Source organism: Parambassis ranga, chromosome 3 (assembly GCF_900634625.1).
Source record: "Parambassis ranga chromosome 3, fParRan2.1, whole genome shotgun sequence".
NCBI lineage: Eukaryota > Metazoa > Chordata > Actinopteri > Ambassidae > Parambassis > Parambassis ranga.
In genome coordinates this window covers 20582368-20609196 of record NC_041024.1, presented here as the reverse complement: position 1 = coordinate 20609196, position 26829 = coordinate 20582368, and the positions used below count along the sequence as shown (strand labels likewise).

General features: G+C 40.7%; 1 protein-coding gene across 1 annotated transcript; it reads left to right on the top strand.

The window, feature by feature from the left end:
• The first annotated feature begins 1748 nt into the window (after positions 1 to 1748).
• LOC114433248 (synaptosomal-associated protein 25-A-like) lies at positions 1749 to 26581 on the top strand. The gene is made up of 8 exons (XM_028401707.1): positions 1749 to 1879; positions 12829 to 12935; positions 13839 to 13880; positions 18791 to 18839; positions 21973 to 22090; positions 24302 to 24421; positions 24707 to 24851; positions 25307 to 26581. The coding sequence occupies exons 2-8, from the start codon at positions 12864 to 12866 to the stop codon at positions 25373 to 25375; spliced, it is 615 nt and encodes a 204-aa protein (XP_028257508.1). The 5' UTR covers positions 1749 to 1879; positions 12829 to 12863; the 3' UTR covers positions 25376 to 26581.
• Positions 26582 to 26829: the final 248 nt, after the last annotated feature.

Below are 26829 nucleotides of genomic sequence, written 5' to 3'. Positions count from 1 at the left end.
AATAGAACATTTAGGGGCTCTATATAACATTATTATTACTGTAAACCACCTGCAAATACTGTATGTAGGCATTTTATATTAGGCCAATGACATTGATTGTAAAGAAAATTGGCATATTTGTGACTAAAACTTACCAGGCAGTTGTCGTCATAGTAACTTTATTGCATAGAAAAACATAATCAGTCTACCTTTAATGTTCTTTTAACTCGTAAGAGAAATGTGTGCAATCATACTTTACAGCTTATTGATTACAGACTTCTCCTGCAGTAACAGCTCTGCTATCTGTAACACACAAAAGAAACGGCTTCCAAATGAATGTCTTCTCACTGGAAGCACTGTGTTGTGCATAAATTTGCACTCAGAGTCACTTTGAAAGCACAACACTCAGAGCATGGGAATCAGTCCCTCTCCAGTCAATAGCAATACAGTGGGATTCATTGTGCTCGGACTGATTGCTATTGAATCATCAATTGTGAGGGAGGTCTTTAATGGTTTCTTCAATGAGCTGATAACCACATGTGGAAAAGGCCAATCCATCATCTGCAAAGATCACATCTGTTAATTGAACGTCTCGTCAAGGCTTGAAGAGCTAAGTGGACGTTTAGCTTGTGGGAAAAAAGACATGTGAGTTGTAGAAGACAGAGAGAAAAGAGCAGCTGTGCCTCTTTGCGATGAGCATTAAAGTGATGACGAACAGTGAAGTGAGGAACAGCTTTATATAGATGAAGCAGAGGAGGACATCATGTCCTGTACATCTGTGCATCTCCGCTGTTTAACCATCACTTTCTGCTCCATGGTTTGTCAAGTCTTACAACATGTAGCTCTGACCTTTGACCTCTATAATGCTTTAACATATGAAAGGCTTCCTCTGCTATAGGATCATTTTAAAACCATCCAATTGTCACAATCTATATAGAAACATGTTTGTCTTCCTTACAGGTGATCTGGTGTTAATTCAGCATCACTGAGAGAAAACAGACTGCAACACGCTCTAACCAGTCATCACTGGAAATGAAAATTACTGTGTGTGTGTGTGTGTGTGTGTCCCAACAGGTCAGTTTCTGCACAATGGAAGAAGGTTGGTTGTGTAAAGAGGACAGACTGGTGAGCATTAGAATTTCTCTCTCACACTGAATTTTAATGTGGAGCACAGGCTGCCATTTGTTTCACAGTTTATCATTTTTATATGCAGTGAAAAGTTTTGTTTAGTTTGTCAAACTCACTCTGCTTCCTTATTAGTTAGAACACAGGCTGAGGCACCACACACCTCCAAGCCTCATGGCTTTGAGGAGTGCTGAGCTGCCCTACCTTTTATCCGCTGCCTCTGACGTAAGAGGGCGCGGCCATTTTGTGAGCAGCATCACATTTAACACATTGAGGCCGGAAGTCATACGGCCTAGAGAGCAAAATAAAAGCCGTCAAATGTTGAGAAATAATGGAAAAATAAACGGTGTAAACTGAACTATATATGTTTATATATTTTTACATTTTTATTTTTATTGAAACTATAGCGTTATGAGACTATAATAAATCAGTATAGGTAAAGTTACGACGTTAATAATACGAACAATTAGATTATAAAATCTGTTGAGTTGCCTTTAATACATTATCCTTTGTTTTACTAGTCATGTTGATAGCTTCTTAACAAAGCTAATTCATTTATTTATTAAACATTCGCTGAAAAGTTTTATTTTGTTGATCTGAACCGGAAGTGATGTCGAATCCGCGCGGGTTTACAGCTGCCCGGGAGGAGGGGGCGGTGTGCTTCCACCGGGGACGGTCCCGTTGAACGGAGCGGCAGAGACAGACATTTCCATCCAGCACAGACGCGCACACGGCGAAATACAACAGGAAGGCGAGCAGAAGAAACTTTAAGCAGGTAGGTTTGAGCAAGGTGACGTTTCTAGTGTTTGTCTCAGTCTGACGAAGCTTTTAAAGTTAGCCAGCAGCGGCGTGTTTGTGTCAGGGATCGTATGGAAGTTTTCTTTCGCAGTTCTGATAGTGTTTAATGTTTTTTTGCCGAATATGTTTAATGCACCGACTTCAACTAAACACGTGAAGCGATATCTGAACTGAAAAGAAGGAAAAAGGACGAGGTTCGTGTGATTTTCGCACTTTGTGGTGTTTTTTTTTAATTTCACGCTTGTGCGCTTGGATAGGAGTCACCGTCTTAAATATATTAAAGGATTAAAGTAGTTGTTTGTTGTAAGGATTGAATTAGAGGATAATGGAGCCTCTGGGAAGCTGTCTGCCGTTTCTCGAAGCTTGTAGGGAGGCGGTGATTCAGGATGAACGGCGTTCAGCACCGCGGAGAGCTCCACAGCTCCGCGGGCTGTGGTGGAGCCCTCACTGACGCACGGCACCAGTTTAACGCTGCTGCTGCTGTTCAGGAAGTTTCCTCTGTCTGTGCAAGCAAACAGGAAGAAACAGAGAGTTGAAAATACATGAAAACAGTTAATCTGCATTGGAAACTCGTAAAAGAAATATTCCCCCATCAGTTGTTTTGTGTGATTACCACAGCTGCTTGGGTTGAAGTTGGTGTTTTTATCACCTGAAGGAGCTGACATAGTCCTGTCTGATGTAGTGGAACGAGTCTGCTTCTGGATGAGATCCAGAGTAATCCAGAGGTCTGACTTTCACCTCACTTTGACACCCTGTTTCCTAAGTGTTGCCATATAAACAGCCTATCTGTGCTGTGTGACTGTGTGTGTACAGGCATGCCACATCAAATGGAAGTTAAATGTACTTCTTGTTATTTCACTGTGCCTGTATTTCCAGGAAATACGGGAGCATTATACAAAGTGCTGGCCCTCTCTGTCTTCCGTCCTGCCTCTGCACCTGTGTGTAAATGTCAGCGAGGACAAAGAGCTCAGGCTCACCGTCACTTAAGCAGATCAACACTTGTGTGTTGTTTTTGTTTGGCTGCCTGGAGTTGTTGCTTTGTAACCAAGAGTGAAAGTTGTTTTAATTAATACAGGAAATGATCAATCAGACTCTAGTGGTGACCAGTTAAAGCCTATTCTATGCACTTTCTTTTGCATATGTTAGGACTTAGATGTGTCAGCTGCAGCATTCTGATGAGTACTGTATAAGGTTCAGCATGTAAACTGGGATCAGTTGTTGCATGGGTCCTTTGGCCTCTGTTGATGAATTTGGACTCCTGTTTTGTTCTTAACATTTAACGTTGCAGTTGTCAGTTGTCAGAAACATTCAAACATCGCCTGCATGTTTGGGCTTCATGTGGAACAGGTGTTTCTTTTTCTGATTGTCTGGAGCTGAAATGTTCTGATGAACATGCATAAACAATCAGCTTCCTGGTGGGAAAATGGTTTGCCACGTACCACCCATCCAACCTCCCTCACGCTCTCACCCATCACTCACCACTCCATCACCCTGCTCACAAAAAGGTGAGAAATCCCCACCAGCAGCCTCCAGCCTGGTCCTGCTACATCTGCTGAAAACACACTCATTCCTTTTAGTCACAATCTTTAATTTATTCCCCTTGTTATGTATTCATCGTGGTCTGTCCTCCTTGTTGGATTTCAGCGTAATAATCACTGGTAGAAAAAAACTCAATAGATCTGAACAATAACGTGAGCAGGGTGAGCCACACTCTGTCTTCGTAGGTGCTGCCCTGTGGGGGGTTTATATTGTTTTGGGCATTTTGTCTTTGAAACGGTTGGCATTACATTTGTGTGACTTACTATGTAATTTTTTTTAATTGCAGGTTATTTTGTTTTTACCCACATAGTTAGTGTGGGCTCCAGTTATGTGATTGTAGACAAAAAAAATATATTTATATAATTATTTTGCATGGTTGATTTATGCCTGTGTCTCCACAGAGCTTATAGTGCTTTAAGTTCGATGAGCACTATTGTAGTGAAAAATATACATGATGTATTGTTTGTATGGCGTGCCATTAGACTACTATTTCCTTTTCTTTGCTACGTTGCCAATATGGCTACTATTAAAAAAGATAGATGATTCAGGATTTGGCACAACATCATGTAAATAGAATGAGTGATGTATACTCTGAAGCCCTGTGACTGCAGCCATCCAGTCTGGATTCTTAAAGGAACCTTGTGGAGTGTTTGGCCACAAGCAGCCCTGTGTAGCTGGATTTGTATTGTATGGCTGCTCTTTTGTAAAGCAAAGTTGCAAAATGTAAAGGTAATTACAGTATAAAGTGCTTTTAAAATAGTGGCTGTACAGCAGTAAATGCTCTGTGTTCTGATATCAATGCTCCGTCCACATATCATTCCTAAGAAGTCTGATATGATCTGATATGATGATGAAGATATGATCCTCTCATATTGATCAGGATGACATGGCGGGTCTGTAGTAACCTGATTCCTGTGGTGGCTGCACCCTCTGTTACCTTCAAAGCAAGGTTAACAACTTTGCAGCACTGAAATATTGAGGAAGAAACTGTGAACATGTATTGCAGACATTATTGTGTTTGTGTACTGTAATCCTGTGAAAAAGATGGTGCGCAGATTGAGAAATATCATTTCATGTCCTCCTTCATCCCGTGTGTCATATTTATGCACAGTAGGTGTGCTTCTATCTACCTACAGTATATCTGTTTTAATGCACTGTGCTATTTGTGCCTGGCAACACTGTTTATGTGAGTGTGTAAAAATGAACAGCATGTACTGAGCAGCTCGTTGACAGGTGTCCATTTGAATGTGTGCATGCAGAAACAGAGCAGAGAAGAAATGGAGGAAAGGAGGGGGTGGTGTAAGTGTGTGTGTGTGTGTGTGTGTGCACTCCAGGTTTTTTGTATTTATCGAGAGGAGAAGTGAGAGAGCGGGAAAAAGGGAAAGCGTGTATAAGGGGAAAGTATAAGAGCGAGAGTGGTCCATGTGTTACGTAAGTGTTGTGCGGCATGTGTGTGTATTCTGCAGGCCTACAGATTAATCCAGTGGGTTTTATCCTCAGTGAATGGGACAGTGGGGCTTTGCTGTGATTATCCCTGCAGGCCACAGATGATTGCTTTGAATCTCTTGTATGTCCCACACTACCATGTTTGCCTGCCTGTGCATCATTCTATCCTCCTACTTTGCACAGGTTGAGGGAAAGTTGAAAGATTATAAACCGTGTCTGTAGGTGGCAGATGTATTTTTCAAATTTTAAACAACTTAAGAACTTATCTGAATGTGACGTTTTCTCTCTAATTGACAGTTACACCTCTTCTTGTCTGTCTTCTTATCCATCCTTGTCTATAGTTAATCTGTCAGTCTCAGCTGTAGCTCGCTGCCATAGCTTTCTGCCTGTCTGTCCTCATATGTGTTATATAACAAGGAAATGTCAGAAATGCAATCTGCTCCATCATCCCTGCTCAGCGGAGACAAAAAATGGCTGAATGCTAGGAACCTGCCCCCATCCATTTGTTTTGGACCTGCTAATCCTCTATTACAGCAAAGGTGTTAAAACCAGAGCCTGGCTTCCTAAACGGTACATATTTGCAACCTTCACCTGGTGGTTGCCATTGTACCTCAGAGTGACAGCTGCGTTGTATTTTCCCGTGGAGTCATAGTGTTACCAGTTTAGCCAGAAAAGGTTACTGCGAGATGTCTTTTAGGGTCCATTTACAATAGATCTCTTAATTTGGTCTTTCCTCTGTGATTTTCCACAGCAGATTTGTCTCTGTGTGTCCCTCCTGCCTCTCCATGGGGAATGTTTTAATTCGGAGAGGCCATATTGTCATGGCAGGCACTGCTTGGGGCAGAAGACCAGCTTGTTCCATTCACACAAAACCACTATTGTCAACCTGGATGGAAATCAGCAGGCTTGATTATAAAGCTGTTCTCCTAATAGTTGACATCCAATCTGCATGTCTGAGTACTTTGTGTTCAAAACTAACAAAGCTAGGATTAGCTTTTTGATGTGAATACTGAGGAACTGGATGTAAAATTGCACATAACATCAAGATTCCTTAGAAGGCGGTGAATCTAGAATCATATTAATTAAAATGTTTTCTAGCTAACACATGCAAGCTTTGTATGTATGTGTGTGTATGTGTTAGTTTGGTAAAGCATGTTAGTCCATTAGCAGTCGGGCATAAAGTGGTGAGTGAATTGTCTGTATACTTTAGCCCTCAGGCTCTCAACATGCTCTCTGCCCAAGTCACATCTTAGTATGTCCATTCCCTGCTACCAGTATAGTAAGGATGCACTAGTGATTTATGTGTGAAATGTTCACAATAGGTATTTTTTTAAAGGCTAAATTAATGCATTTACAATAAAATAATCTAGTAATGACAAAGAATGAGCTGCACTGCCTAAATCCCAGACCTTCACTGTCCCCTACTTCTACCTAAGTTAATATGATGGTTATCTGAGAGTAGATGATGTAATAAGCACCAGCGGGTACTATAACCCAACTTTATATAGACAGGTTAGATATTGCTCTGCATGCTTAAAGTAATCGACTTTATATGCCATTAGTGAATATGTGGAAGTGTAAGAGCATGCATGTGTTTACATCCATCCATCTTCTGAACCCACTTTGTCCTGTCGCACAGGGTCACAGGGAGCTGGAGCCTATCCCACCTACCTATGGGTGAGAGGCGGGGTACACCATGTAACAACCATTCACTCCTGCACTCACACCTACAGGACATTTAGTCACCAATTAACCTAAGCATGTCTTTAGAATGTGGGAGGAACAGAAAGGCCCCAGTCAGAATCGAACCAGGAACCGTGCCGCCACATGTGTTTTTCAAGTACACTATAAATATGTGTGGATAGTTGTGCACACTGTAAAGTAGCAAATAAAAGCAACAACTGATCAATATAATAACAGGGTCTGTCCAAAATAAACAGGTGATGCATTCTGCTATATTGCAGGTTTTATAAGAATGTGACAAAAAGTGGCATCACTACAACTGAGAATAAATCATGCATTTGACTTTGACAGTAAAGGAATCATATTCAGTACAATCAAAATAGCTAAAAACACACACACACAGTGACTCACCAAACCTCACTCTGGTGTTTTCTGTGATGTCGGTGGACCAATATTGAGAGCCTGATGTTTTGTCCCAGTGTTCTGTGCACTTTCTTTGACAGTATCTATCCATGTTGCCAATTGGGACTGGTTAGTAGCTATGTTTATTGGTAACCCAGCCATACATTAACAGCTGTCCCTTCCTTGCATTAATTTTTTTTTAGCTTGACTTACTTGCTGTCTGAAAAACAAATAACTTGACCTTCTCAGACTCATGTGGCCCATAGTAATTGCAACACAAACATAGAATAATTGAAGTGTCAGCAGGTGCAGAAAACATGAAACCCAAAACCCGTAATGTGCACGCCTGTAAACACACATCATGTAAACCCATGCTGTCATCCAGACCTTCACACATACACACACATTGCTGTTGCATTAGTAATACTGACCTGGGTATATCCAGTGAATAATGCAACATGGCTCTGCTTTGATGTGTTAAGATGTTGGACCCTCCTACTCTTACAAACACACACACACACACATTTGTGCACAAAGCTGCTGTCGCCCGGTCAGCTCTGCTACTGCTCCCCTTCATGTCCTTGGCCTATTTCTTCTTGTGTGATGTTTTCAGTTTTCAGTAGAGAAGTGTTAACCCTCACACACACTCCATGGTGTGACATGGTCAGTCTGCAGAAATAGAAAGATGGAGCAAGGATTGTCTGTGTTATTTATAAATTGTATATGAAATTATAGAGTATTGTCATTATAAAGTCACTATGATGTTTTTTGTATAAAGATGATGGATTTGGACGATAGGGCAAGTCTCATTCCAATAACAGGAATATTAAATTCTCTTCATTGACATTCATTGTCTGCATCCATGATGAGCAATCACCTCTCTCAGTTCCAGTGTCTGAATATCTGAAAGTGAGAATAAGAACTAAAAGTTGTCACTGTGTTGAAATCAGCTTTCAGCTTTCTGTTACTTCTTCTGCATGTTCTCCCTCCAGGCCTGAACGGTAACCTTTCCCAGAAACACAGCGACTACCCAGGGTTCATTATTGTGCCATTCAGTTCCGCACCATGTTTTCTACTCGCAATTACACAAAGAAAGGGAACAAAAATACAAAAATAGCAATGCTAATTTTCAATCCCACTCTAAGCGCCATCTCATTTCCCACCACCTCAGTAACTAATCTGCAAAAACAAATGCATGAAAGAGGGGGAAAAGTGCAGCAGCTATCCTAAAAAAAAATCTCCCAGATTGAGGTTAGTGCTTCTGTAAGCGCGTGAGAAACATCCAGCTAAACAACTGACAAGCTGACCTGGTTTTCCTCACTGTGAGATTCGTTACAGCCACAGTCTCCTGATGTCCTATTTCCTTCACAAACATTGTTTATCTCAAATGAACATGCTGCCTGATTGATAGCAGTCTTTTCAGTTCAGAGTGGAGGCAGTTTGTCATGACAGACTGAGTGGAGGATGCTATTCTGTGTGAGGTAGATGAGGGTCTAGCTCACACAAACAAAAGTAGTCATTCTTTTCCTGTATTTTGTACTTTAATTTGTGTTAATAAGCATAATAATATATAACAGGTATTGCATTGTTAAAACAGACAATGCACGCACTTGATGAAACACCTCTAAACACTATAATTCATATGCACTGTGTTCTGGCTGCTAAAAGAAACCCTGAATGTTGGATTCAGTTGCTGTAATGCAGAACCTTTTAACCTTTTTTAAAAGCTACAGTATAAATAAGGTTCAGAGTGGGATTATCCATCCTGTAAGTTAAACTGGCTTTCTCTTTGTTGCCTGAAATAGCTCGTTGTTGAATTCTTCCACAATTGGTGCTGCATAGCTGTGTGTTAATCACAACAGTGCTAATCCATTTCCCTTCTGGTGCTTTGTGCCAAAACTCTATGCTGCTCTGTTCTGCCGTGCTGTCTTTATACTCACAATGAGGCAAACTACAAGCTACAAATTAGCAAAGGGACTGAGATAGAGGAAGATAAAGGCTGATTGTAAAACACTACTGTGATGCTTGTTGCCAGGTGAAACTGCTTTTGTGTTCAGAGTTTTACCTGTGTTACTCATTGAGGTCATGTCCTGGTGCTTCTCACCCTGCTTCCACATGTACCTTCAACAGCTTTTAGGATTAATACTATTAATATTTCTATCAATAATTCACCACTGCCCTTTCACTGTTTCCATTTGACTCCATGTTCTTCCACCGGGCTGGATTTTGTTGCTTCCTTTGCCCAATATTTTAGTTTTACTGGGCAAGAACTAGTACAAGGAATCAGCTGTTATATTCAACAACAAACTGAATCAGTGTAGTATTATAACAGCCAGCTATGGAAAAAAACAGGTTGTTGTGTATGTGAATCCAAATTGGATTGTTACCTAACTCTTTAATCTTTCTTTCCTGTGTACAGTGTATACATTCATGGACAGAGAGGGTGCAGAAATGAGATGAAGCAAAACAAAGAAAGCAAGAGGGAGCAAATGGAGTCAGAGGAGTGTGTGTGTGTGTGTGTGTGAGTGAGTGTGAGAGGAACAGAGAGAGAGAGAGAAAGAGCAGAGAAAACAGTGGAGACCAAATCCTCTTTCCCTGTTGACTTTAATCTGTCCATGGGCTGAGCCTGGCAGTTCAGGCCTTACAGCAGCTGTCAGTCAAGACGAGTGACACACAGCAGGGCCACAGGTGGGGAGGGGGATGGCCAGAATTTGTGTTATGTCAGCTCTACTGCAGGTCTTTGTTGGTCTATAACACAGTAAAGAGGACGTGACTCTCACAGTGGGACAAGCAGACATCAGATAAGGAGGAAGGGAGCAGATAGAGCTGATGTGAGGTGTGTTTATAGTACGCATAGTGTAAAACAGTTTAAACATATTGAAAATACACAATGCTCCCATGTGTGGCCATTTCTGTGAGCTGTCACTGTACTGTTGTTTTTTTAAATTGACTCAGTTGTGTCATGTCTTTAATTAGGTTATTTCTGTTTGTGCATCATGTTAATCTCTTGGCTTTATAGTACATTTACTATAAGCTGGTTGGTCACCTCTCAGTCAGCATGCTTGCAGTATCTACAGTATTGCACCTTAAGGTGTGACCATCTGTTCAGTCTGAAGACAAAATGCTTGATTCTTATGTTTGAACACGTTTTGCTGAGCTTGGTAAGGATGTGTGCGCTGTGGAAGGTAAACCAGGAGGGCTCTGCTCTTGTGACTTGCCGTGTTGTCTAATTTGTGTTCTTTCTGTATTATTCATATGATGTATCTTCTGTTGTGCAGAGGATTGTGGGTCAGAACAGCAAGAAAGTCTATCTGCAGCATAGTAGAACATGATAGGCAGCTATGTAGCTTACTAAATAGTAAAGATATTGGAATATTGGAATGTATTCAACCTTGGGTGATGGGTGACTAAATCAGGCAACATTGTAATCTAATTGTGATCAAGACTGAATGACCAAGACAAGGACACAAAGAGTGGCCTCAGTTAAGAAGCTAGGATGTGTCTGTGTGTGAGTTAACAGGAAGCAGCTCCACTGCAAAGATAAGCAATTAACTTGTGATCAATAACACAGCAGACCATTACACTGAGAAAACAGTGCACAGGTCTGAATGTGTCTCACTTTATTTCTGTTATTGTTTTTGGTGTTGACATTTAATATTTTTATGAACATGCATCAGTTAATACTGTTGCCACTGACAACACAAGCACAGCAACAAGTGGGCATGAGGCGAGCTTTAGATGATTCTTGGTTCTTTGCCATTTGGAAACTTCAGATAAATTAGAGCAAAGGGATATAATAATAACCTGAATAAATAAAGCCTCTGCAGTTGTTTTAAATTAAAAAGTCCTGTTTGGTTTGTTAAATCTTTAGATTCCACAACTTCCAGATTTCCTGCCCTGGAACACATTGCAGTGCTCTTGTTTATTCTGTTGTTGAATTCATTGTTAGGTGCTTTGGGTTACAACGTCAAACCAAATGGCTAAAATGTAAAATGTCAACATAAATATTTTACAGTGCAACTGCATACCACTTATAGCACACACACACACACACACTGAGAGAGGGAGAGGGAGAGGGAGAGCATGAGGGTAAGAAGCACTTTGAAAAGTCGTTTTTTTTTTTTTTTCCTTTCCCTCCATCTCTTTTCCCAGCACATGTTCAATTATTAACCAGCATGACGACTCCACAGGGATGGAGAGACAGACAGAGGGACAGACGAGAGGCGGGGCAGGACAAGGAGATCTTTTATCAAACATCCAGATGTGGCTCTAATTGACCTTGTGCCTGTTAGAACCTCAGAGTATGACAGATTCTGCTTAATGCGCAGTTAGCTCCCCAAATCTGCTAGTTTTATTTTTATATTTTACCAGCATATTGTCACAGGTGGTGATTACCGTTTTGTTAAACGGAACCTCTCCTTTTGCTGTGGAAGGCTACTAAAAATCCTTCACCGTCATGTTGATTTGGCTCTGACATTCAGCAGTCCCTCAGTCCCTTTGCTACACTGTATGGTGCAGTAGATTAGGTTACATAAAGCTTTAATGATCCCCTTGCTGAAAGCTGAAGGGTGGTTAAATTTATATCAGCCATGAGCCATATTAGAGCAAAATCTCTACAATATGATTTGTGCAATTAAAACAAAAAGGCATTAGACTCACAAATGAGATCTGATTGGACCAGATCAAATTATTTGCCTCATTAAAGGCTTAATTATTCCAGAGTGAGTGAGGAAGCGGGAGTGAAAGAGGCTGAGCTCGTTTCCTTTGTCTCCTCAGCTCTTTTCACCTTCGTCCCAACCAGAAGCAGCAGGATGTCGGCTCTGTCAGACTGCAGAGTAACAACCACATGCATTTTTCATGGACCATACTTCCAGTGCTGATGTGTGTAGCCATATGAAATACTGTCTGGCAGCACATCAGAGCAACAAAAATAGACCCTTGTCTCTGTCCTGATACTTTTTCTCCCAACTGTAGTGGTGACAGCGCTCCTCCTTCTTTCATCTTGATTCGAAAAAGAAGTTCATGGTTAGCAGCTATACAGGGCATCTATAGGGCATCTGTAGCATTACTGTTCCCCCAGTAACATTCTTCAAAACAGGGCTGGTGTGTTTGAAGTAGCGCAGCAGTTTGCTCTTAGAAAAACTTTTCCTGTTCTGTTGGTGTCCCTTGTTCACCTGCTAACAACATTACTCACATGCGGTGCTGTTTGCTATTTTGTCTTAATATGAAAGCACAAAGAAAGAAATGCTGTTCTTCCATTAACGGCCTATACTTCCTTTTTAAATGCCAGTTTTTGTTTAGAAAGTGATTTTACTGTAATCAACACAAGCCTGGCCACCCCCAAATGTGGACCTAATCTTTGGATAAAAATTAAATGACTTGTAAATACAGTAAATGACAGAAGACACAGAAGTTTGGAGTTATTTTTTATGTAGATACTTAATGCAATGCTGTGTTTCTGAAAGACCGGTATGTTGATTTCATTTAAAAGGAATTAATTAATTTCATCAGAAGAAGTAGGCTATACGGATACATCTCATTTTAGACATAAATGTAATCTGACAACTTCCTAAAATATCACTTTCATGGATGTGCAAGTGGTCAAATAACATGAATGACACAGTAACTTTTTCATTAGTGTGTGTATTTTTGGCTCTGGTGGTCCTTTAACCTCATAGATCTGTCACTCAAGCTTTCAGGATTGGATTAACTGCCTCTACTGCAGTACAGTATGTTGTTGTTTAAATGCAGGGCTGTGTTCAGTCACAAATGTTTGGCAATTTGATCATCCAAAATCGGATTCTACGATAACAGATGTGGCACTAACATCCCTCTGTCTTCTTCTCTCTCTTCCAGTTTCCCTTGTTTGAAGTAAAACTTTAACAGTCGTCATGGCGGACGAAGCAGACATGCGCAATGAGCTGGCTGACCTGCAGACACGCGCAGACCAGATAGCTGATGAGGTAAAGTAGAAGACTTAACTATTGTACTTTTTCATCATCAAGAACAACAGAAAGCAAAAAACATGAAGACGAAAATCGGCCCTCAAAAAAAGGTTTTTCCAAGACATGCCAATTATAATTTGACATTTCAAAATGACCTGTCCTCTCTTAAGGACACACATGTATCTCCAAAAGCCTTCAGGCTGACAGATACAGCTGCTTTAATGTGACCGTCCCTTGTTTCAGCAGTTGGTTCTTCAAGTCTCCTTCATCAAGTCTGTGCTTTTTTGGGATAAGGAAGAACTTTGGCCTTTTTAATGAGTTGAGGGGAGCTCAGGAAGAGCAGATAATCCTGTGCAGCAGAATAATAGAGCAGCTCAAATGGCCCTATTAAACATTCATGAGGAGATAATGCAAGGCCAAGAGGCCCCACTGATAGGATGGAAGGAGAAGAATGCCGAAATAAGGCAGCGATGGATGGATGGACGGATGGACGAATGAATGGATGGATGGACGGATGGACGGATGGACAAATGAATGGATGGATGGACGGATGAATGAAGCAATGGGGAGAGGCAGGAGATTAGGAGATTACAAGGGGAAATGGTGAAATAAGAAATAGGTATAAAAGATATATTAGTTTAACAAATTAATACGTTTCTAAAGGATCCTCCAGAGTTAGCAAATGGACAGATTTATATCATAATTAATCATTGGATCAGACAAGAGAACAGACACAATCAGGGCTAATTCTACGGCTGTATGATTTATATGTGTCTGGCTGCAGTGTTTTCTTCTGCTCTTCTGTGTCCAACCTGTGCTTTCTTATAGTTTCCAGTTGTCCATATGGACAGTGTGCTTTTGTGATGTTTATTATGTGTGGTTTACTGTGTCTAATCACCTGCTCTCTCTGTCTCTCTGCAGTCCCTGGAGAGTACCCGGCGTATGCTGGCTCTGGTTGAAGAGGTGAGTCCAATAATTCGGTGACACACATCACAGTAAAAGTCACAGTGATTAGCCGTGGTATTTTCATTTGTTGACATTTATCAGGCTCGTAATGTGCTGTTCTCTTAGTACATGCTGCTTCAACACTAGAGTGAACACTTAACACAGCAGTCCTCCTCACTACACTTGCACACAGTTTATGAAAAGAAAAATAGAACTTGTTAGTCAATGTTAGTCCAGACGCTGGTGTATGGGTGACATGTTCTGTATAATATACAAACGTACATGACACACAGGCTTAAAGATACAGTATGTTGGTAGTAGAATAATCCTGGATGGTACTGGATTATATTAACATTGTGATATTTCTGAGCTTGTAAACTTTGAAGACTTCATGTTACACATCTGCACTACACAGTGGAGAAAAGTTACAGCTTTATGTATTGCCAGGCTGATGGCATGAACCAGCTTTGTGTGTGTGCTGGGTTGACTGTTCTGCTGACTGTAGAGACATGGCACCGCTCTAACCCCGCTCTAACAAACCATCATGTTCTAATGAGACTAAGCCGTGAGGGACAGAGCGAGACCTGCGGCTGACCTAAACAGCGACCTGCTCCTCAGACAAGGCTTTTCAATGACAGTGACTTAATATCTGACCTTTGAGGATAATGCCAAGAGAATGACATTTATTTGTTTCAAATGTTTCTAAAATGTCCTGAGGTTTGTTAGTGCAGAGTGTTTTCTCTGTAATGATCCCAGACTTTGGTCTCTAGTTAAAAGCCAGTGCAACCCACAGAGGCAAACAGCAACTGTCGTGTCTTGGCTTCTCCTCTCTGTTTGGCTATGCTATTTATCGCTCTCACTTAGCCGGTCTCCAGAGAAGTGGGCTCAATATAGGCTTGAAATGAAGCAGTATGGCAGCATGGATTATGGATGAGACTTTATAAAACAAGCTTCCTTTGATAATACATTCATTTCATAAAATTGTCTCTTTATAGACAAAATGTAAACAAAAGAACAAAAATATTTGTTCATCTTGAGCATTTAGGCCTCAGCAATGTCAAAACTGAATCTGCATCTCAGTGCACCTTTCCCTCAGGCAGGAACTTGTAAGCACGTGCTGGTACGCCATGACCTCTGAGCTCACAGGGCTTATAGTGAAGCTTACTCTAATTGAATAAGTTGGAGAGCCATCAGAACAGTCAGACCACACTCATCCAGGGGTCCATCTTAGATCTGTTCCTTCAGGGCTGTCCTGGTCTGATTCTGCTCAAGAAACACAAACGTGCAGTGTTAATGCTTCCCTCATGAAAATGGTTACATTACCAATTATCACTACACCATTAGTACATAACCTTACAAGGCAGACCAAGGTTAATATTAATTTAAATAATGTAGCTATGTTGTCATTATGCTATGCTAAGCTAACCAGCTTCAGTCCTAATGTTTGATTGTGAATTATAAATGTAAACAAATAGATACACATTTGAAAAACTACACAAATAAAAATATAACAACTGGATTGTTATATCATACAAAGTTTTTTTAAGTGAAAAAGTCCAGATTTACTGCAAGGATGAATGGGAGCAGACTCTTTGCTGACCTTGCTGAGTTATTTGTCCTGAAACCTCGAATCCTTCAATTAGATTACTAATTAGATACTCAATACCGTAATAATAATGTTTAGTTTGCCAAATATGTTACATCCTGAAAAAGTTCTAATATGAAAACATATGAATAAACAGAGTAAATCCACCTCTTAATATTTCCTCTTACATGATCCTATGGATCACGCCCACACTATTAGTACACTGTAATCCAGGAATGAATCTTACTCTGCTGCTGCACTAGTACGGTGCTCTGTTTAACTCATCAGCCTAATATGCAGTTATATTATCCATGCTGGGTCCATTTATCATAGGGTTGCGTTGCATGCTTTCTTATTTAAAATGCATGAACTTACATTAGAGTGCAACACAGCTAAGTCATTTTTGTGAAATGTAAATTTCTAAGATCAATCTGAAAACACCTCCATAACAAATACGGCATTATGCTTTTATACCAAGCAGGTTTTTATATTTATTTTTTATTTATTACATGGATAATTCAGTATATAACCTCTGTGACTGCGTATGTCTTAACTTGTTTTGCCTTCTGGTGCACTTTCCGTCCGTCTCTTGTTTGCATATACAACATGTTACGGTGCCGTGCACATGTATTTATCATTGATGTACAAAAGCCATAAGGCAGTGCAGCACTTTCCTCCCTGGAAACACATTCTCACTTTATATTACTGTACTGTCCCTGAACAGAACAGACCTTCATCTTACTCTCAGGAGTCAGACGGCACTTACAGAGAGTGATGCAATACTGCATGTCCTTGTCACATGCAATGTGACCCCATAATTCATTGCTGGGAACTGTGAATGACATGAGCTTTATGAGCTTTTATTTCAGTGTCATCAACTGACCTGCTGAGCTCTCTTAGTGGCAGTTCTGGTGTGAGGTGTGAGCACTATCCAGCCTGTTATCATATAACAGCACTGTGTTAGCATGCCATATATTCATGATGCATGGGAGTGACTCCGCATGTTGTGGATTTGACGTCTTATTTCACACTTTGTAGAGTCACTGAAAGGACCACCCACCCCGTTCTTAGCCATTTAAACTAATATGTCACTTCATGGTGTGAAATGAAGTGTAAAAATGACATTCAAAGCGCCTGCTTATATTCCGTGATGACATGTAGCAATAATACAATTTTAAGGGGACTGACACAGACAGAGACATGTACTGTTATCTTGATGTAACACACAATGCTAAACGGCTCAGTGCCGTTACAGACCTGTGTGTGTCTAACAGCCCAGACCTAATGTTCTAGACTTGAATGTGTCTGACAGAAAATCTTGTTAAGGCACACTGACCACTATCTGTCTACTGCCACAGAATAAGAAGCAGGAATGAAACAACTCTTTCTCAAAAAGACAAAATATTCTCACACTTATTATACACAATGCAATTTTGTCTTGTCTAAAAATGTGCCATGATGGTACTTGTATCTATGTGTGTATATGTTTTGTTGTTTGTTTAGTATAACAGTATTAAAACTCACACATGCAAACTCTTGGTACATGCACCTTCACAATGAATATAGCCTAGTATATCATCAGGCCAGAGATGATGTGTAATGAATGTTTCTTGTGCACCAGTTTTAGTTTTATCAGCAAAGATCCTAAATATTGCAGTTTTTATGAAAATTCTTATCTCTTAAGGCCTACAAGAAACTGAAATGAAAGAGCTCAGTGACTGAGTGTGAAATGTGAAGAAGGTGGTGGAAAGAGATGGAAATGAAATGTCTCTGTGGAGTCTGTAGAACATGAGATCCTATTTGATGAGAAGTGTCAGATTTGAAGTCAGAGATTTCATTAAACATGTTGAGCATCCACACCAGCTGTTCTCAGTAATTTAAGTCTTTAAGACAGACCCCACACTGAGTATCTATCTGCAGCAGTGACTTTAACTCACTTAAAGTAACAAACCCTTTGGGAAAGAACTCTTCCGCCCTCAGGATTTTAAAGATAACACTTCTTCCTATACGTATACTGTATTTATGTAAAGCAGCTAAAGTCTGCTTCATGTCAGCACTGCTGTAAAACAAAGATATTCATATCTTGTAATGGGAAAAGACCTTTAAAATAGCATCAGGTGCCCCAGTGATTCACTGCAAAGTGTGAGAAAGCCCTGATAGTCTGTGTGTTTGTGTATAAGTAGCTTTGCAGTAAGAAGTGATGTCACTGCCTCAGACTTTGCCAGCTGGCATGGTCATATATCCTGTCCTGTAGTTCTGCAACGGCTGCCCTCACACGTCTGTGATTTCCCATGATTCCTCTTAGGTAAACAAGCAGATCTTCACTTTAATATATGGATAAGTTTCTGCAAGGTTTCACCCTGCAGAATGTCGGGGTAGAAATAATTTATTTTTCCTTAAAGATCATGTAAACAAACCTGATTTGTAGTCATTCATCGATGGATATTTAACTTCACACTGACAAAGATCCATGGCCACTGATACTAATATCAGTTGCCATGTCTAACTGGCCTCTGGCACCGGCCCCTCTTTATCACTGTTCCAAGAAGGTCAGAGCGCACTTTGATCAAAAATAAGTGATGCGTGATCTGAGTAGCCACTGGACTTTAATATCTGTCAGAGGATGCCCCGGGCTTATGGAGAGTACAGGACTGTTGTTTGGTCGTATGCATGGTAGTTAATGTGGTTATTGTGTGCTCACTGAAGTGTGTTATTATGTGATGAAGCCCATGCATAGAGAAATAACAGCATCCAAGCCCACGTGGATGTTCAGGTTTTGAGCGTGCATGTGTTCAACGTGTGTGCCAACTCTGCAAGCCAAATCAGAATGTTACATTACTGGAGCTTTGTCAGCGAATCTCTAGGAGCAGACAAGTCAACATAACAATTATAGCACACACTAGGAGTTGGATGAGAATCTGTGGAGGATCATGCATATATTATATATATAGAAATGTATATTTGTAGTGTTGTAGTTTTTGTATATGACCTGCAAATATACTTGGTGAAGTATACCTCTGTGATCAAATTCACCTCATAATCACTTTTAATGACATATAATATAGATGTGGATTTAATAATACATGAAATATCTTTATATTTACAGACATGAGTTTGGCACTTGGCAAAAAACAAAGTGTCTGAACATATCTTGTTTTCTGCTGTGCCACACCAGATCAGTTTCTAAAATGTGATTTCAAATTGTAATTTGACCCACTTCTGCAGTCCTGATAGCTCTGACCTCTTCTGCTCTGTTGACCTTCACTCATCTGTCACATTTATTCCTCTTTTCCCCCTCTCACTTCTCTTCTTTGCTGTCTTCTTTCCATCTCTGTTCTGTTAGAGTAAAGATGCTGGTATCAGGACTCTGGTCATGTTGGATGAACAGGGAGGTAAGTTTTTTAGGGAGAGTTCACTAAACAGTCTGTTTCACTTGAATCTGCTCTGCTACTGATTCTCTCTTGCTGCACTTTCACTCTGCATTGTGGGAGAGTCAGCATCAGTACATCCAGTACAACACTGCAGGATCTAAAGCCTTTTTACAAGAACAATGAGCATTAGTCTTATTGTTGCTGAAGCCATGCACTTCATTTCTTCATGAGAGTCAGCCTAGTCTTTTTACAATAACAGCTGGATTCAGAGCTGCTGTAGCTGCTTATGATTATACTGGATGTTACTGTTGGGCTTTAAGCTTTGCCTCTGACTACATTTTATTGCTTATTTGTCAGACTAATATTAATACATGCACACAAAAGAAATAACACTTCAGACTCAAACAACCCATAAAACTTGCTTGCATTTCCAGAAAGCCTACGTGATTCATCAGTTTGACTTTTAAAGATCCCACATAGTCTTTCACATTCTTTCCTAATCCACTGTAGAAAACGGTCACCACTGATTTTAGAGTCACTGTCTGCCCCCTCACATGTTCATATTGGGATTTTTATGGGCCTGATTAGGTGAAAGTAACATTCTCTTAGAGATGAGAAGAAACAGCACATTTCTATGCAACAATAAGTATTTTTGCTGAACTCTGTTACTCCTCTGAAATTTCATTTTTTATCTTAGGTTGTCTTGGGTGTCTGGTTCAAACTTAGAAATGTCACAAGTTTCCTGTGTGGCAGATCCCAACCCAATTTAGGGATAAATCCAGAGAGTTCGCCCGTTGCTACACTGATTCTAACACTGATCTAAGTTGGTCTAGTCTATTAACAAATGAATAATTATTTATGGCTTTGCATTGTACACTGCTAGGTGTTTCCTAGCAACCTTTTTAATTAACACTTTACTGACGTCTTTAGCTGTTTCAATACAGTTTAGTAATGCAGTTTTTTCAGCCACAAAAGGCTGATGCTTTTTAGGATGTAGATTTAAGGTTCTGAAAGATGTGTAGCCATATGTGTGTGTGTGCGTGTGTGTGTGTATTACCAAAGGCTTGTTCTTATTTCCATGCGTGAAAGAGCAGTCTAATTGGCCTGTCAAAGGAACAGATAGCCTGTTTCCCCTCTCTTTCCTCCTGTCTACTTTCCCTCAGAGTTAACTGCTGCCACAGTGCACAGCTCACTACTGCTATAACATGACAGCAATCAATTCACAGATTTAAATTACCTCTGCCTTTAAGCTAATGTCCCCAACTTCCTGACCCTTCCATCTCTCTCCCTGTTTTCTTCCTCTTCTTCCCTCCAGTTCAGGCTCTGTTTGTCTTCCTCCTTTTTTCCAGACCTTTGCTCTTTGCTTCTTCTACTCCTTTCGAATGTAACTGTAATGAAGTAGCTTTCCTCTCTGGTCTAACCTGCCGTCTTCAAGAATTCCATTATTGCCATTAAATACCGTCAAGTGTAATAGCATGCCAGGTCTATAGTAATTAATATGTCCTTGTTGAGCTGTAAACTGGGGTGTGACTAATCCCTCTGCCCTTTACACACACACATGCACACATGCAGGCCGTGCGTAGGAGGAGATTTGTCACTTCTTGCAGTGATGTATCACCTGTGGTGGAGGTCTTACTGCAGCTAATGAGTCCCTCCCTGCCTGGCTGTAACATACATGTTGACCTGAATTAGGCCCAGAGTCTGGCCTGATGGATTATAGTTCCAGCTCAGTGAACCCGTGCAACACTTTCATGCCCGCGCTAAAAGTTGGTTGGTTGTCTTTTCACTCAACTGTGAAAGTGAGCAGTGTATGAGTATAATAGTTACAGCTAAAGTGACTGAAACAGATAATGCACATTGAAGTGTATCTTTTGATGATAACAAGAGGATGTGGTGGATCATTTACATCTTTGAACCTCAGGGTCTCCTTGCACTTCTCCCTTACTTTCTGAGAGGTTAGCCCTGAAGGCTGTATAGTTGGAAATTGTGTGAACAAGTCTCTGACAGGTGACGTCAAGTGTATACATTGTTATTCTAATTAAACAAATTAAGTCGGTGATTCTAGCTTATGTATGAATAGAAGCTGTATTAAATGATCTGTATCACTTGTTTTATAACATGACTAGACAAAAGTGCCGTCATCCCCCTGATGGGGTTTATAGCTCTCTCGTCCTATAACCATTAACTACCCGGAGAAAGAATCTGACCTTGAATCAGAGCTTTTCATAGCCCGTGCCCGGTTGACTGTTTCTGAGCAACGAAGTATACATGGTATACATGGTATACATTCATGTACCCAAATGATGCTCTTCATTCACTACAATCATTCAACACACAGCTGGTTTATTGATTTGCGCTCATATTTGCTTTTAAGTACAGTGACTTCTTATAAAACCACTCTTACACCTTCCCTTTTCTTTCTAAACCATTTCAGCTGTTTGCTGTTTCTTTTAGTCTCCCTGTCCTTTGTGTCCATTGTTATTAGTATTCAGGCAGTTCAAGTAGCAGAATTAATGTTGCCCTGTACAGATGCAATCCTGGATGAAGCATTACCACTACCATGGAGGTAGGCAATTTGTTACAATAATGTGGAACCAGAGGAATCGAGTCGCATAGAAAATTAAAGAAAAATAAAAGTTGATCTGGCTGTTACTACCTAGTTAGTCCTAATGCTTATTGCCTGCTTTGCCTTCTGCATCTAGCCAAAGCATTTCGCCCGATGTAGCGTAGCGCGCCAACCCACGAGCCAGACCAGTCGACCTTATTTCACTCCTCTCATGCCTTTGTCCTCACCAGAACAACTTGATCGTGTGGAAGAGGGCATGAACAAGGTGAACGCAGACCTGAAGGAGGCCGAGAAAGATTTAAAAGATTTAGGACAATGCTGTGGTCTGATATGCCCATGTGTTAAAAAGTAGGTACCGGCCAGGAGCCCCAACGCTCTTGCCTGTCCAGTGGTGGTGGTGGTGGTGGTGATGGTGATGGTGATGTCTGATGTCTCTCTTGTCACAGTCAATGTCTTTTTTTGTCTTTTCTCCTTTGTCTCCCCTCTCTACTCCCTTCCCCTTCCTTCCACCTGCGACTTCCTCCTCTCTTCTCTTCTCATGTGCTTTCGTTCTTGTGCTGGGATAAATGACAATGTGTTGGTAATCAGAACAACTGGAGCGCATCGAGGAGGGGATGGACCAAATCAATAAGGACATGAAGGATGCAGAAAAGAATTTGAACAATCTAGGACAGTTCTGTGGTCTATGTTCATGTCCCTGTAACAAGTAGGTGCTGCCTGTGTCGCCTGACTGCATGTGTTTCAGTGCCTACCTGCCTCTCTATCCATCCGCATGCTTCTGGTGTGTAGAGCATGGTGAACTGTGGTGTGAGCAGTCAGGCCTAAAGCCACAACAACACACTCTCTGAACAGGCACCAGCACTGCATGTACAAATATGCATGTGTGTCTTTAAATTAAGACTCCGATCACCTGATTGATCCCGTGCATGCATAGACAACACACACCACAACATGTGCACAACAGGTCCGATGTCACTGCTCTCCAGCCTCAGGGGCTGTTGTGCTCCGAAGCCCTTCATTCCACATTGGATGAGAGATTTTCTTCCTCCAGCAGGTAGCAGCATCAGCAAGGATCATGGCCACGGCACTCACCAACTCTCTAAACCCTACCCAAGCATCTGCCTCAACACCCTGCAGCATGATGTCAACTAGTGTCTCATTGCTCATCTAAATTTGATCAATTTTAGCCATTTGAAATACTATAATATGCAAACTAAGTGCTAATCAATTAAAGGTATGTTTTAAATTAACTTATGTTTCATAACCATGGGGTCTTAGTTCCTGGAGGTCCAGATTACAAATTGTAACCACCTGAGTTAGTCCCTACATCTTCCCTCCATCCTCTGTAGTAAAATATCATGCATGAGTTGGGCAAACGTCACTCAAACACAAAGACTTTCAATATTTAAATCTCTCATTTAAATTTCACTGCCAGTTTTGCCAACCTCCTGTGTGATCTATTTTTTTGGACTTCACCAGCCAAACTATGGCCACTGAGTCATGTCTGAGCATACTATACTATACTCTGGGACCAATACATCTATGTAGCTGTGTATCTCAGAGCTATAGAAAACACAAGTTTCAAATGTGCTATTTTTACTACTAGGGAAGACAACTGTTTTCTTTTGCCTAATTAATAAATGTTATTATTAATGAATTAATTTTTTATTTTTTTTCTGGAGATCAGTATTTTAGACACAGATCTCTTTTTTTCCCTTCAAAACAGGGCTCAGCAGAATGTTGACAGTAGTACATGTAACCTAGTCAGTTCGTTGCATCACAGCCATCATTTTTACAACCTGGTTTTATTTATTTATTTCTTTTTGTATGAAGGTGTATTTCTGAGGGTTTTTTTGTTTGGTCCATCTTGGTCCTGCTTGTCTATTCTATAGCTCTTTGGTCCTCCTGTTCATGAACCACTTTGTTATGTAACTCTGTGGTTATGTCATGTGTTTTCATTAGAATCTTTAAATTGCAGTCCTGGGTCAAATAGCATGAGGAAAATAATTCTTGCTTGTTGTTCTAGCCTGACTGGAGCACGTGATTGGTGGGATATCCCACCACCTCAAGACAACACTGTGAGATGCAATGTAAAGTGTGATTAATCGGAAAAAGGAACAAAACAAGCTCTTGCATGGCCCTCTCTTCTGTTCATTGTGTTGTCCTCAGTGGAAATATTACCTATCAGGTGCTCCAACCATCATAAAACAAATGCTAAGAATTACATGTGCTAATTTGACTGTATGCAGTGTACAGATCTATCCATCCAGATGAAATGAAGGGCTGATCACATGCAAAAAAGATCACTTTTTATTGGTTGGTTTTAACCACAAAGGATTTAACTGTATGATTTTCTTTTAGAAACAGCATGTATCTGATCCTGTTCCTCTTTACGTGTCTTCCCTGTCCATGTCAAACGTCGTGCATGTCTCTGCCTCGCACCTCTTCTCACTTTGCATGTATATATGTTTGTGTGTGTGTTTGTGCGTCCTCTGTCTGGAGTTTGCTTATTGTGTTCTGTGTTTGTGCTTCTCTGTATGTGCTCGTGGGAGAGGGATTTCTCAGTTTGAATTTCTTTCTAACATGAGCCACTTGTGAGCTTATTGTGATCAGAGTCAATTGATCTGCATGCTAGATCAATTATTCACTAACAGACTGGAAATGCATGTGTAACTATCATATGTTTGCCGGCATGTTGCTTTTAGTAGCTTGACACCATATTAGCAATGCATTCTGAACATATATTCACGTATATGTTTAATAGTGAGTTATTGCGTTCACATACATTGACATATGCATTTATATTCACAACCCAGTTAATTATACACATACACAACTACATCCATTAGTATACACATACAAACAGCCAATAAATACAGCCGCTGCAGAGTCCCTGACTGAAGTGTGTGTGTGGTAGGATTAAGGGCGGGGGCCAGGCCTGGGGAGGGAACCAGGATGGAGTGGTGAACAGCCAGCCCGGAGCTCGAGTGGTGGACGAACGTGAACAGATGGCGATCAGCGGGGGCTTCATCCGCAGGTAAGCGTAGATGTGTGTGTAGGAGTTGGTTGGTGTGTAGCTTGGCAAGCGTGCTTGTTTTTGTGTGTGTGAGTGCAGAAATGCTTTAGTGTGCTTGTTCTGGATATTTGACTGATCTATTATTCCATGATATCAAAACATATTGATCCTGGAACTGGCCACGCAGAGAGTCGCATTTTAGCACATTCACAGACATCATATTTTTATTTTTATTGTAAGATTTTAAATTATTCAAGTGATCATTTCTGCTTTGGTCACACTCTTTTCTCCTCCTGTTTGTTCCAGGGTAACAGATGACGCCCGGGAGAACGAGATGGACGAGAACCTGGAGCAGGTGGGAGGCATTATTGGCAATCTGCGTCACATGGCCCTGGACATGGGTCAGGAGATCGACACCCAGAACCGCCAGATTGACAGGATCATGGAGAAGGTACTGCGCAGTGTGCATTATTTGTGTGATGTAGTTGTAGTTGTATAATGGAAACAAGCCAGTTTCATCTGTTACTAGAAAAAACTGTCTATGATCCTTTTTTCTAACATAAGGTTAGCCTGGTTCTATATATGAGAATTATTCATGGTGAAGGTGTGGGGTAACAGAATATAAACAATTTATAAACACTGCCAGAATGATGGGTAATTTAAATAAATGAAAGGAAACTAAATCTAGGGGGCATGTTATTTAGCAGATATTTAACATGGATTACAGGCTTACCATTAACAGCTGTAGCAGTCTGCTTTCTGGGTTTGACACGCTACTGCTGATTCACATGCAAAAAATAGAAGACGTATATTTTATTTAAATTAGGTCAGTTAATATGTGTTATATAGCACATGTCTTGACGCCTAGCTGAGCTCCCCTTAACAGCTGGTGCTTTTTCCTTCCAGGCTGATTCCAACAAGACCAGGATTGATGAGGCCAACCAGCGCGCTACAAAGATGTTGGGCAGTGGCTAAACTGCAGCCAAAAAAGTGCTTTCATCCCCATTTAACCCCAAACACCTTTAAAAAAAACAACACCAACCGACCCCAGCCCAGCCCCTAACACCAACGCCTGGTGCCCGCTTCCTTTACTCAACTGCAGGCGCTGCAACATCATGCTTTTATTGTGATACTGGTAGAGGTTTGCACACATGCACATATCATGACATTCCTCTGTTCTTGTACCTATGCTTCACTAAAGCTCTGCCCCTTCCAGCCCTTGTTGTCAGTGTCGTTCTGTGATGTCGCTCTTTTGATTTTGTTAATAAATAATAGTTCTGTTACACACACGCTCTCTCTCTCTCTCTCTCCACGCTGTACATAGTGCTTCTTTACCAGCTTCGGTGATTTAGATCATTTCTCTTTTTTTTCTTCCTTTTTTAAAAAAAGAAAATCTGTGTGTAAAATAAACTGTATGTAGACCTTGGTTCAGAGGCATCCTGTCCCCATGTCAGTATTCTAGTGAGGCGCATTGTTTTTTAATCAGGTGTTGTGAAGCAACATGATAAGGATAAGGCCACAGTGAATCCACTAAACATACATCATTTTATGTCACATAGATGTGAAGCTGCTCATATCTACACATAGTTGTTATCAAGACTTCGTGCCAGTCATTTCCCAGCTCTATTGATGGATCAGTATTAAAACAATTTGATGCCATAGATTGTATAGTTTGAACTTTTTCCTCAGGGAGCTAAATCTGACCATTGAAAAGCAAAGGTTTGAATTTATAAAAATTCCAGCTTCACACAGTTTTTGTTTATAGTATTATTGTGGAGCTCTTTCAGACAAATACTAAACAAAATGGACCTTTCTCCAGAGGTCTCCAGAGCTTTGCTGGAGGTCAGAGTTGAGCTCAACAGAGGTCAATGACCTCTTCACACACCAGGACATATATTTTACCCACAATTCAACCCTGGCAATATACAGCAAAGTAGTGCATTAAGTGTGTTATGCATGTCCATCTGCTGCTAGAATACACTAAATAGTTCATTTATCCAGGCAGATATATCCTCTAACATTGCAACTGCATGCTATACATAACGTAGGCCACGCAGAGGAAAGGCCCGTGTTCATCTGCGATAGTGCCACTCTTTGTTTCATGTCTCCTTACCTCTCCGGACTATGATCATCACTGTAAAATAATTATCGTGGAAAATGCCAATAAAACCATCATAACTGTAGAACCAAACCAAGCCTTCTGACTTTTGTATGACTTTGGTGGAGAGAAATGTGGATTATTCGACATGTGACATGACATAGGTTCATAGTTAAGTTGATAGACACTGGATGCAACAATCAGAGCCCTGCTGTGAGAATGGATGAGAAATAAAGCCTATTATAATGAAAGAATTATCATAGTCAAATGACACAGCAAAAACATGTTACACTCAAAGTACTCTGCTTGTGAGGACACCCCTTATGATTGT